General features: G+C 35.7%; 1 protein-coding gene across 6 annotated transcripts in view; it reads right to left on the reverse strand.

Annotated features, from left to right (window-relative positions):
- ERC2 (ELKS/RAB6-interacting/CAST family member 2) overlaps positions 1-13847 on the reverse strand; it is a 521411-nt gene that overhangs the window by 444120 nt on the left and 63444 nt on the right. For 4 of the 6 annotated variants that reach the window (XM_037386906.1, XM_037386909.1, XM_037386905.1 and 1 more), the window contains 2 exons: positions 3288-3311; positions 2240-2656 (listed from right to left, as the gene is read on the reverse strand). In XM_037386906.1, the coding sequence (XP_037242803.1) occupies positions 2240-2656; positions 3288-3311 (441 nt within the window). The remainder of the gene's footprint in view (positions 1-2239; positions 2657-3287; positions 3312-13847) is intronic. The other 2 variants (XM_037386911.1, XM_037386910.1) reach the window with 1 other exon arrangement.

Here is a 13847-nt window from a genome sequence, read left to right on the forward strand (position 1 = left end):
ACAAACTTCTTCCAAAGCCCAGAATTTTTATATTAGCAAGGATACTGTTCACCAAAATCTCCACATCACTAGATAGTTCAGGCCAATCTGACAAGGAGAGATTCCAGACAACAGACCTAGTAGATTTTTAAACCTTGACCAGCTACCAATGTCTTCAAGACATATCAGCATGTCATAAGCAGCAACTCCAATAAATCCCATTCTGTACTTGCATCACTCCAGACAAAAGACAGTCTCTATTATCCTCATAAAAGCTGAGGGAGAAATAATTTTTCTCCTGGCCCCTGAGGGTAATTAATTCAATATAAATATAGAAGAAACATGCACAGCCTGTAGGTAGCAATATGATCTCCTTTCAGTATTCCTTGGACTAATCAATAAATTGGATGCCCAAGGACTTGACTTGGAAGCTTGTATTTTATCTATTTTTTAAGCTCTATTTAGTTCTATTTCTCTCACTACTCTTAACTACTGTGCTAAATACAAACCTTCAAATTTCTGCTGCAAATTTATTCATGTCCAATACATACCCAAATTAGGACTGGCAAAGTGATACTGGTGCAACAGGTGAAATACAATCACATAACAAAACAAATAATAAACAGAAATCATCCATCCTTGAAACAGACTGCATGTACTGCTCCAAGAATAGCAGATCTAATTCCATAAACTTGTCTGCTGGTTTACAGAACTTCTCCCACAATCCTCCTTCATCACAAACTCAGTATTATTAACTCCTTGCAGAACTCCTTTCAGGATCCATTGACTTTCAGACTTTGTTAATGGGTGGCACTACTTTTTAATTAAAATTCTGCCTGTAAAAAGATTCAGGTTTCACACCCTAACAAGAAAACTTAACCAAAAAGTATCATTGTGCCTTGCAAATTTTCCAGCTTCCAAGGTTAGGATGGGCCACAGATACCATTGAGTCCTCAATACATATTGTATGTTAAAGACACACAAAAAAAAAAGGGGGGGGGGGGGGGGTTGTTGAAAACAAAACCTAAAGAAGCCATATGCTAAATATAAGTGAATTTGTCCATATCAAAAGAAAATATTTTGACAACATTCTATAGATGTAAATAGCTGTTCTTAATCTCTAGCATCCGCATGGGGGGGGGGGGGGGGTGTTGAAAACAAAACCTAAAGAAGCCATATGCTAAATATAAGAGAATTTGTCCATATCAAAAGAAAATATTTTGACAACATTCTATAGATGTAAATAGCTGTTCTTAATCTCTAGCATCCGCATGTTCAGTGATATACAGGAGACAATAATAGTTTTCTGTGCTCTTGTACTAATTTTATTCACATTTTGATATATCCAGCAATATGGCATTTAGCTAGACTGGAAGTTCAATCAGACTACATTTACCAAATTTCTAAGGAAACAGAAAGGTTTCTCCTGTTTTCCCTTGCATGCTTGCACGCTACCTCCCTGCAGCTGCCAACCTTCTTAGCAGGAAGCAACAGGGTCTGTCTGAGGAAGCCCACAAGGCTTGTTTGCCTGACACTTGTCACACGATAATGACGATGGGCTGCTGGGATGCAGAGGGGCAGCTGGGCTTGACACCAAGCCAGATTTTCTTTGAACTGTATGTACAATTCAATCATCCTAAATCCAGTCTTAAAAATGCATTCGCAAGTGATATGGGCAGCTGGTGTGGATGGGCTTGGGATCAAATTAAGGATAAGATACAGTGCAGCCATCACTCCAATGTTTTAATGTGGCAACATTATGTGGTATATTTACCTAAAAAGTCAGGGTACCACACATGAAAATTTATTAGAAATGCACATAGGCAGAAACCTTTGTTTATATGGAAGGCAAAGCATTCTAAAAAACTCATTTCAAACACAAGGGGTATGAAATCAAACACAAAAGTAGCATGCAGTCACGACTATTTAGTTTATAGCAGCAGCAGGGGTTACTTCCCTCTTCAATAGTTCTGGTCTTCGTTTGCCAAACACTGATTTGTTCAAAATACAAAGAATATAGAAACTACACAAAGCAACAATGTCAGAGATAAGCCCTGATTACTTTTCTTCCATAATTTCTTATACTTGCTTTCAAATATTATACAGTCCTGTTGTGTATTTATTACAGATGCAAAACAAATGTATGCTATTTTTTATGAAAAAAATGAGAGCAGTAAAAAACTGAGATACTCTATATTTCTAAAACTGCAAAAAGTACTTTGACAATATCTTTTAAACAAATAAATTAGTTTTTCTTTACCTCTCTAAGATGCATGTTTTCCTTCTCCTTCTGATCTAAAATCACTTCTAAATGATTAACCTGAGATTCAGCCTCTGCCATCCTTCGAGTTCTCTCATTGTCATCTTCCATTCCTTTAGATGGCAAACCTTTACTCTGCAACATTTCCAGCAGCTTTTTTATTGATTCATCTCTGGCATTTAGTGTTTGCTTTTGTGTTTCAATCCTAAGCTCCATCTCTTCTAGCGTTTTTCTCAACAGGAAGAGCTCTTTAGCTTGTCTATCATGTTCTGCTTGAAGTCTTCGAAAATTCTCCTCTGTGAGCTCAATGGTAAAATGCTCAGCCCCTCTGTTTCCACTTTCTTGCTGCAGAAGATGGTTAAGGTCTCTCTGGGTTCTAAGCTCATCTTGCAGTGCCTGGATTGTCATTTGCAGATGCTGCAATAAAGAAAAAAGAAAAAAAAAAATCAATTTAGGACCTGAATGCAGTATTAGTCTTTGATTGAACTTTTGTTGTACATTGTTACAAAAATTTGTTAGAATCATTGATGAAAGTATATCAAATGACCTTATAAAATAGCAAAAGCATGTCACAGTATTTGTAATGGTATCTTTTCAAGTGCTTCTGGAAAAAAAAAAAAAAGACTAAAACAAACACACACAAAATAGTGTCAGCTACAAATAAAATAAATAGCAAAAAGGCAAACCAACAAACCCAAACACTGGGAAGTGACACATCCATTAGTACAGTCAATATGTACCTACAAAGCTGCAAGACTCAGTATTCCATGTTTTCTAAATTATTTCATAGACTAAAGGTAAATCTGCCCTTCATGGTGCTCAACAGTACTGTTGTTTATAAAGTCAATCAAAGTACTCACTATAATTAAAGGAGGATTGTGGGAGGGGCTGAATTGTACCTGGTAGGTCTTGGTTTTTTCTTTTGGTAACTACAGCTATGAACATGTTTAGTAAACAGGATTACTGTATCTCTAACAAGCAAACAAAAAAACCACAATAAGCAATAGTGAATTTTATAAAATAAGTTGACTGCAAATAGTGGACAAACCTTTGTTCTCCTGGCATCCAAAAACTGAACAGCATGGTAAATGAAAAAATGAAGCAAAATCAACATAAATAAAGGTCAGATGCAAGCAAAGGAGGTTCAACAGAAAGAACTGAGTTCAACAAAAAGTACCTTCAACAGAAAAAAATAATTTATTGAGTTATACAGAAAGGCACCAACAACTGCACAGTACTCAAATATATAAACCTAAACTATAGGCAGACTTTACTCAACAGATGTGACAAACAAAAACATATCAGATATAATCAATTGCACAGTGAATAACACTCCTATTTTATTTTATTGTTCTTTTACACTGTAAGGTTTTTCAAAACACAGTAATTTGTCCTAAAATATCTGTACTACATCTGAGTACAGGGGTCTTTCTCTGTTCAAGAGGCAAATCTTGCACTCCTTCTTCAACACAAGTTAAAATCAAAATCAAAAAGGATTTTGCCCATGTTAAGGTTGGAACATGGATAATTATCCTGAATTACTATGGTTTCTGATGTTCATGTCAGATTATATTTTTATCTGGTTATTTGTTTTTCTTCTTGTTTTTCCCCTCTATTTATTCACTGCCTATGCAGCATACTGGCTTTATAGAATTATGAATTCCTGAACACAGTCTGTACTAGAAGAAATTTAATTGCAGGAATTCGGGGACTTAAACACATGGCACCAGACTTTTTTGCATTAATATGGCTATTCTGCAAGTCCACATTCTATTCAAAAAAAAACCATACAACAAAAACACAAAACAAAACATAGACAACAACCAACAACAACAAAAAAACCCAAACAAAACACTGTTTGATACTGTCTTCATTTTAGCACAATTACATCCAAAACTCTGTTTGTAACAATTTAAACTAAATGAGAAATCTTAAGAAAATAACCTTTTGAAATCATATCTTTTATCAGTTATTTCAAATGGGAAAAAATTATCACCAGTCATAGAATTCTGTAGTTCGACACTCTGAATCTGTTCTATCATTAAATAATACTGTTTCAATAAACATCTAGATCTTAATTATTTTAATATTTGCATGTTATTAGGTGCGCAGTCAGTTAAGAGCATACAAATGTAAAGCTACTCATTTACAGCTCTGTCTTTATTTAATGGTAATTCTACATTTTCTTAATCTCATCTTTTCATTTATATAAACTTAAAAGCTCCCAATAAACTCAAAACTCCTCTATATGCAGCAATCTTCCCAGCTTTAATATACCAATATCTACTAATATACTGAGTGTTTATGACCCAAAGACTGACAGTTTTAGCACAGAAATTCAGTGCATAAATCCAAATCAAATGTTCAAATAGTAAAAATGCAATGATTATCATGAATGAGTGAATTAACAAAGACAGGGGAAGGCAATGATAAAGTAAACAGAATGAAAAACATTTCTTTTTAGAGTTTTTTTCACGATGTTAACTCACAGGGACATAATTTTTGAAATTACCTTAACCTGCCAATACAGTATGAATGAAGGACTGCAGCCCCTCTCCGTGAGGACAAGCTGAGAGAGTTGGGGTTATTCAGCCTGGAGAAAAGGTGGCTCAGAGGAAACCTTACTGCAGCCTTTCAGGACTTCAAGGGGGATTATAAGAAAGATGGCGACAGACTACCAGCAGAGCCTGTTGCAATAGGACAAGGGGCAATAGTTTTAAATTAAAAGACAGCAGATTTAGACTAGACATAAGGAAGAATTTTTTTATGGTGAGGTGAGGGTGGTGACACAGTGGAACAGGTTGCCCAGACAGGTGGTAGATGCCCCATCCCTGGAAACATTCAAGGTCAGGTTGGATGGGGCTCTGAGCAACCTGGTCTAGTTGAACAAGTTCCTGCTTATTGCAGGGGGGGGGGTGAACTAGTTGACCTTTAAAGGTCCCTTCCAACCCAAACTATTTTATGATTCTATGACTCCTGTTATGGAAGGAAGCCTTGGTTAGAGCTTACTGAAAATTTTTGGATGAGTAATTATGAATAGTTTAAATGAATACAAATCTATTCCATAAATTTGCATCAAGCTTGGCAAACAGCACATCTCAAAAGCTTAAAATAATTCAAGAAATATTTTCGTTTATGTTTGCAAATTAGAAGTTTAAGGGTTTTATTTAAAATTGTCCTTTTCTTAATGAAGTTAAAATTTTTCTAAATGAAATGCTTCCTTTTGATCAAGCATTTCATTCAACATTATATAAAGAAATTTCCCTTTTAATTAATTTTCAATTTGGTGTCCACATCAGCTATCAGCCAGAGCTTCAGCCCCAGGGCATTTATTTGAAGAATGAAGCTTGTATCTATACATTCTTAAAAAGAATTACTGGCTGAAATAACACACAAAATTTCCTTTGCATAAGCACAGTAAAGTAAATCCTCTGCATTCCAAAATTATTTCACTACTAAGCAACAAGGATATTCAGCAACTACCAGTAGTCTAGAAATAGTCAAAATAAAAGAATTGTTTTCTCCAGTCTGAGTAATTAAGATATGTCCTCCTAATTTTAAATTATTACTTGATGCTAAAAAACTATGTACAAATAAATGTTTTACCAGCCTCCATACACCAAATGCCTATATGTCTATAAGACTTTTCTTTTTCTAGAAGAAAAATTTCTAAATATGGATATTCTGCAAGTCCACATTAAAAAAAACAACTAAATTTTTAGAAACCAATTTCAAAAATATTTAAAATGTTCAAATACAAAAATAAAAGCAGAGAATATACACATTGCTCACATACAACCCTTCCAAATGCAAGCTGTAAAACCCAAACTGTTCAACCAACTCACAAATAATTAGATTTCAGAACTCAAACAGCAGTTCTGGTTAAGATAAGCCAGACAACTTCCTTTTCTGTCCCACACCAACCTATGTGTGCAGTTCTTAGGTTCTTCACATAACCATGTTTGTCACTAAGCACAACAGCAGTTGTGGCTGCTTCTCAGTAATTATGTTAAAACTAACAGCTTCAACTGTGGCAGACTACTGCTTACTTTGACATAAAAGAATCCATTTTTGTACACCTTCAAAACTTAGAACTGTCTTTGAACATGACAGACCAGATTTAGACTTGTACTGACACAGATTTTTGTATCTGCAGCTAGCTAAGAAAAGGAAAGAACAAATGTTGTGAGGGTGGGAAGAAACTGGATAATTAATTGCAGTGGGGGAGGAATGTAGGAGTGCTGTGAGTATGTCACACTGCTGTCATTACATAGACATAGAACTTTATGGAAATTAAAAAAAAATCAAAATCTTTCATATTTTTCATAATTTCTATTAAGAACAGACCAGTTGATCAGAAATATTTGCATGCCAATTCTTGGTAATAGATAAATAGTTCTTTCAGAACTTTTTCATTCCTTCTCTATAGCCTAACTCCAAGAGGCAATCCATGGAACTGCACAGGAGGTTCCATTAATCTTTCTCTGAATTAAGCATAGTGAGGTTTTCAACATTTGCCCCCATAAACTGAAACAAAACTATGAAAGGAAGGTGAATTAATGGCATTCCCCAAGTTCTACACAAGTTCCTCTAACCTGCGCCAACTGGTTATTCCCAAAGGAGTTGCCTGCAGAGAACTGCCTTGCCACAGAATACCTTGGGCCAGAGCACGTAAGCACTTTCAGAGCATCCCAAAGCCTTAGGTATATAGTGAACAGTGGAAGAAAAGGAAATTGCAAGGGGACTCACTGATTTAAAATTGTTAGTCCACCTGCAGAAGTACACAGCTTCTCATGCTTTGCATCATCACCCCAGCACCAGAAGCAAAGAACATGTTGAAGAATCCAGTCTACCGTCACATAAGAAATCGCCTGCTACTAACATGGAAAGAAGTGACAAACCTTGGGTAAGGTCAAGGAAGAAATTATAGATGGGGCTGTCTTGATTGGGAAAGCCAACTTGAAGGTTTTTGTGGCAGAAAGTGGTCTTATGTTATCATCCAGTGATGGATTTTGAAATATACATCCATCCATATACAATTTGCAAGTAGGGTTGGTTGTTTGGGGTTTTTTTGTAATGCAGTGATAAACTAACAGGCTAATTCGTCAGACAGAAATCCCTCAAATTTGGACACCAGAGCTGCTGAAGGATTCCAAGTATGTTCTTTGATTGTTTCTGCTCTAAATAATTCAGTACAGGACTATGACTAAAGAGGGTGATAGCAAGATCATCCACTAGATTTAAAACAACTACTTCTGTTGTTTAAGATGATTTGTTATTTTGGTACTTCATCCAAAAAGAGCTATAGCTACTTTATGGGACTTGAGTGTTTTTTCCCCACCTAATGCCTCAATCCTCCCCTCTCACTCCCCACTCTCTTTTTATTGACTTCTAGTTCCTATTTCTCATGACTACACCTTTAGCTCCTGATTCTCCTGTTTCTTTCCCACTCCAAACATAAGGACAAAACTTATTAGCTTTATCTTCTGGGACCCTCTTACCTGGCTTTACAGCAATTGACAAGTAACAACCACTGTGATAATAGTCTCTGTCCTCTCAATGCCAGAACTTCCATATAATGTGATGATCAAATCATCTGACAAAGTGAAAACCAACTGACAGCAAAACCCTGCAAGTCTAGAAGAAATAATCAGAGTCCAGGGAAGACAGTAGGCCCAAGCAACAGGGACATGAGGTGATGCTAAACTGCCTTATCTTACACCAGGCAACTGGCAGTATGGGAATACATAGGAGCACATCACGACGGATTAATGACAAAGACTTCCAGAGCTGGAATTCAAACTGTAAATTTCAATACACTTTTTTTTTCCCTTTTATTAACACATATAAAAATGACAAAAGATTTTGTCAGTTGTTTCTGATCCGTTGCAATCTTTGAAAAGGCATGGTCTAATAGTATTTTTCTGAAATTATTCTTAACTACAGTTGATTGCTTTCCGAAGTCTCTGCAGCTAGCTTCTTGATGGTATGGGATATCTTAAGCAGCCTTGCATGATCCCATTATCTCTGTGGTGCATGCAATGAAAGGAATAAAACGTACTAACTAAAATGTCCTGTGTCTTGGGACATAAACAGAGAATTTAGACAGCTGGATCAGTTGATATAGTCTAGCCTATTCACAGTTGGCAAATATATGACACAGAAGACCGGAAAACAATTTACTGTGTAACTGTACACTGTAGAGAAGCTACAACTATAACCAAATACATCTCAACTAGTATAAAAGAAAATTATACTATCAACTATACTCTCATTTTCTAAAATCATGCTTCATTATTTATTCTATAATCTGCCACTGATCCATTGTCATTCTTTCACTGTATGAAGATCTATCATTGAAAGGTAACAAACTATTTATAGCTTTCTTATGAACTGATCTAAACCAATTTGTATGTTAACTTCAGTTGCTACACAAACAAGTACAAGCATCAGATTTACAAATATTTATAATTAAAGATTGTTAAGGACAAATATGCAAATCTTTATTTTCTTCTGTAAGAGAAAACCAAAAAGCACACAACAGAAAACTGCCATTGTCTCTTGCCCCATGTCGGGCATCAAAAAGGACAGTGGTGGGTGCCTACAAGCTGCTCTATCCCTTCCCTAAACTTGCCCTTAATATCCTGCTTCTCAAGTTAAGTAAGGAAACTTGTTGTAGATTTAAATCTGCATTTCTTAATACAGACATTATATTTAAACCAAACTATTAGACTTCATTACTATTCAGTCAGCATCTCTGGGTCTTCTCACACAAATATTGCGGTGAAAAACAACTACAGACTAAGGATTGCCCAAAAAACCTGAGGTCACTGTACAAAAACACATCTCCATTTATAACTGAGGGGTACCTGTAAGTTAAAACGTTTTAGTATTGCAAGTTTCATAGTAGTTTTGCACCTAATTCTTAAGGCACAATCTATAAATATATTTCTTGCCCAATTCCCTGGCTTGCTGTGGGCCAAGAGATGTCATTTTTTATTTCCTTTGTTTGCCATTTGCCCTAAGTAGGCTTGCTCTCACAGATACAGTTTGTCATTCTGTCAAATAACATTTCTTCATAACAGATATTTACAGTACCACAAATCCACCTCAAGTACTGAAGTTCATTTGTTAATTTGGACTATACTGGGGCAGAAAAAAAGCTAACTCTATGTCTGAAATACTTCTCTCTATAATCCTTTCCTCCTTTCTTCCACTACATTTCTCCAGCGTAGCAAATGACTTCTGCAGTGTATGATCTCATTTCAGGTCTTTCAAATTCACCTTGCCTCCAAAATGCAATACTTCCATATTTTTTTCCTCTGAAGAAAGCTACTGAATACTATTTGCTGAGTTATTTATTCAGTGGAGGGTTTTTGATATTTATCAACCAGCTTTAACCAAAGTCAGACCACAGCCTTATCTCTGTGGAGACACAATACATTTTACCTCAGTCCACATTTACCAATAGGAATTCAGTTATGGTGTACCTTGATTAAAGTAGTATCTCATGAGCAAAACTCAGTACAACCTTCCTCCTTAGTTCCTTTAACCTAGAAAATTTGAATTAATCTATATATTTTCTCCCATTGATAAAAATCACTTTAATACTCATGGGTCAAATCCTGTAGCCTGTAATCATGAGAACCAGATGGCCAAGAGGAAAGGACTTTTAGAAATGTAAGAAGTCAAAAGAAAGCCTTGATGGGAGTAATCTGCAGAGAGACATGTTCACAAAAATGCCCATATCAAGCTTATGTTATTAAAAAAAAAAGCTTTAATTCAACATGCAGAGTCATCAGTATCAGATCAAAATGCAAGGTTTTGTATTTAGATGATCACTACTAGTACTGTTACAACTTTTAAACAGCCCAGTCATGCTGTTATGACAAGACTATGGCCTCCATTTTTCCCCTCTTCCCTTCAGAAAAATGCTGCTAGCATGTTTTTAGGGCTGAGCAATGCCAGAATTGCTAAATAATATTTTAGTTGACTGAAAATCACCCATTAACACAGATTTTGACCAATTGGAACACATCTGGAAGAATCTGTTTCAAGATTACTTATTACAACTTAGCGAGAGGGAAAAACAAAATACATTTTAACAAGGCCTAGAAATCAAAGTTAGCTTCAGAAAAGCAGATTACTACTTTTTCCCCCCAACACTGTGTCTATAACATTAGCTACTTAGGTAAGAACAATGCAAGTTTTAGAAGTCCTGAACACTCACAGATAAATCTTTGCATTCATATTTAAAAACTACTCTCATTAGATAAAATAACTATATACGTGAGAAATCCTCCATCCTCTAATGCACTGCATTTTCTCTCGTAATTTTTTCTTGCCAGGATAAATAATTTCTGTTTGGGGATTGTTTAAGGATTGAAGTACTTCAGGTTCTCTAAAGAAGCTTTTAGACCATCTGGGACCATAAATCTTTACCCTCCATGCACAAGATTTCTGACGAGGCCTAGGCTCTACACAACCAATCCTTTCAATTTATATTCTGACTGTTCATGGTTTACCAAAGATGAGCAGAATCTCAGTCCTACAACTAATCCCAGGAGTAACTGCAGTCACAGAACAGAATCCCCGGAGCTTCACATCATCACAGCAGAAGTCTAGGAAAGTGAAAAGTACCCAAACCCTTTCCCAAAGAAGAAAGAAAATTCCATCCTCCAACAACCCCACCCCCAAACCACACTGTTAATGAAGAGATACAAGATGAAAAAAAAATCAAAAAGCAAAACAATACATCACTCCCAGCTCTCTCTCGCTCATAAAACAGCAGATTTCTAGTTATCTCCTCAGCCTTTTATCTAAAGGGAACAGTAATTTTGCAATTCTGCTGATGCCCTGTCTGGTACTTCTGGAAGCCCTTGTTTTTAGATTGTCTTCTATGCTGTTAGAACTTCCCTATCAAAAAAAGATTTAACATCATAAATATAACTCTGAAGTAATAATCACTTGTTTTCAGAAGGCAAAGATTTACAGTAAATCATCAAGTATTTTCAATAGGTTCTATTTGGACAAGATTCTTCCTGCAGACACACACAAAGCTCTTATAATTTTGTGAGTAAAAAACTTTAAAGACTCAGTGAGCAAAGTGTTGTTCATTAACAAAACATTGCACTATGTCGAACTGATTGAAATTTTGCTTGTTATACTTTAACCAAAAATTGGAGGAAACTCAGAAAAAAATAATTTCCTTCCTGATTTCTAATAAGTTCAAGTTTCCATGAAGAAAGCAGGTATTTTTTTCCAGCATAGCAATGTTTAATGACAAGCTTTTTATTCAAATAGCATTATCTTACTCTTTTGTTATGGTTATAATTAGTGGGTGGTTATGTATTTAATGCCCAGAACAGCAAAAGTGCCATACCCAGAGTAGGTTCCTAAATCACATGGAATTTAGCCAACACACTATATTTTAACACACCTCTTATTATGAAAAGTGCATCTGGGTTCATTAATGATTATAAACGGTCAGCACCTCTGCTTTATGTCTTGTTTAAGGGTCAAAAGAATCCTCTTTTTTTTTTTCTACCAGTAAGATCAAACAAGTGTAGCCTTAATGCTTTTAATTATGTCTGGTCTATTTCATGTGTCTCATTCATCAAAGTCACTACCGAAATTATTCCTATTAGCCTTTAAGGTAAGTTATTTCTGGTGTTTCCATTCTAACATTTTCACCTAAGAAAACAAGCAGTATACTTTTGTGGTATTTTACCTCTTTTCAGTGTTGGGCATTAATCAGCTCTCATCTGCATGCCTTTGAATAAGCCCAGCACATGCACTCTCTCAGAAAGGCCTTGACCTGTTCCTTAAATTGGAAATTTCTTTTAGGCCAGTCACTTGGTTTTCAGCAATGTGAATATTAATACTAAATATTTCAAATTGCCAACAACTAAAACTGCTTCCATTAACTCACTCCCTAAAAGAAAGTGTTGAGTAATTTCCAACAAATTCCAGCAATATTATGCAAGTCTTAGAAAACTTTTTTTGCCATATATAAACTGTATATTGAAGATGCAAAAAGACAAAAAGACACTATCACATTACTATTCCACCACAAAAATGTCAAAGGACAATATTTAGAACATGAGTGACAGTCCACAATATTGTTGAATTAAGATCACATATAATTGAGCATGTTAATGGGAAACAACAGATTCAGCCTTATGGACAGAATTCCTATTTAAGGCTTCTGAAACACTAGCAGCCAAATAACTGAGACCGAGCAAGTGAACATCCACAAAATTTTCAAGGATATTGCTATTTCAAATATTTCTGGCAGACTTTTTTTTATAAGCAAAAATTATATATATATATATATATAAAAAAAACATTCTAACACTTTCCATGGATGTCATTAAAAGTTTTAATTCCTCAGAGCCTTAAACCCAAGGTTTATTTCTTTCCTCTGAGTAGCACTCTTCAGTATTTCAGTTGTCCCTGATGCTAGGACAAGTTGCAAACAGTATTAGGTCCTGAACATTCTGGGATTTTGAATACCTCTGCAGTAGCTCAGAACAGGGGATGTTCTGAACCATTTCAACTGTACTCTCAAGCAGAGACCAGGAAGGTCACCAGCCTTCACCTGCAGATGACTGTTACTGCAAAAACAATGTTTGTGACTAACATTTAAGAAAAGCCATAAAACTCAATAAACACTTCACAGAGTTTCCATGAGCATTTCCTATACTAAATACTGTACATACGGAAATTACAGTAATTCATAGTGCCAATATAGGATAACTTCCGTAAAATGCTATTAATAGTACTATATCAGTTTACTACTTCTTGTTCAGAAAACATTAGCAATAAAGAGATGGATGCCTCCAGACACTGGAAATCCTACTGTGTAAGAAGGGGATATGAAGAGATTCTTCCCTGGCATCAGTCTCAAACCAATGAGTAAAGAAGCAGACGTACAGACTGAACTTTCAATAAGAAAGGCTACTGGCCATTCCCCAGTCTGCAAACCTGCCAACATGTACCTGAAGTGTCTGAAAAACGATAGTTATCATTTGTCTCTGTCTCACCATAACTACAAGTTTAAAAAAATTTTTATTCCACAAAATCAGTTACAAACTTGTTAGCAATACAGAAATTAATTAATTAAATGTTGAGAGGGCGGGGGGGTGAGGGGTGTTTTAGGTTTGGTGGGGTTCCTTTGAGTTGGGTTTGCTGTTTGGGGTTTTTTAAAGAAAAAAATGCAGAGCTCCCTTCACAGTGAACTCACATACTGTGTCCTCAATGGACCAGTAGCAGATTGAGCACTGCCCTGTCAGGTTCCAGCATAGATCAGTGATCTACTGAAATGCAATTTTCTTTCTCATAAAAGCTGTACGGACTCTGTAATAATTATTTTTTTTAAAAAAAACAGTAGTAGAATACCATAGGATCAACATTCTTCAATCTGTTATAGGGCCTGAGAACAAATTAGGTTTAGCAATGATGACAGCAGGCCCAGAAACAAAAGCCAAAAGCATATACTGGGAATATCCATTTAAAAAGCAAGACTGTATGTCAATTAAGATTTGCATTTGTCGTAGGGAGCTGAGGTCTACTTCTGCTTCTGTGGTCACATACAACTGAAATGCAC

The sequence above is a fragment of the Falco rusticolus genome, chromosome 4, assembly GCF_015220075.1.
Source record: "Falco rusticolus isolate bFalRus1 chromosome 4, bFalRus1.pri, whole genome shotgun sequence".
NCBI lineage: Eukaryota > Metazoa > Chordata > Aves > Falconiformes > Falconidae > Falco > Falco rusticolus.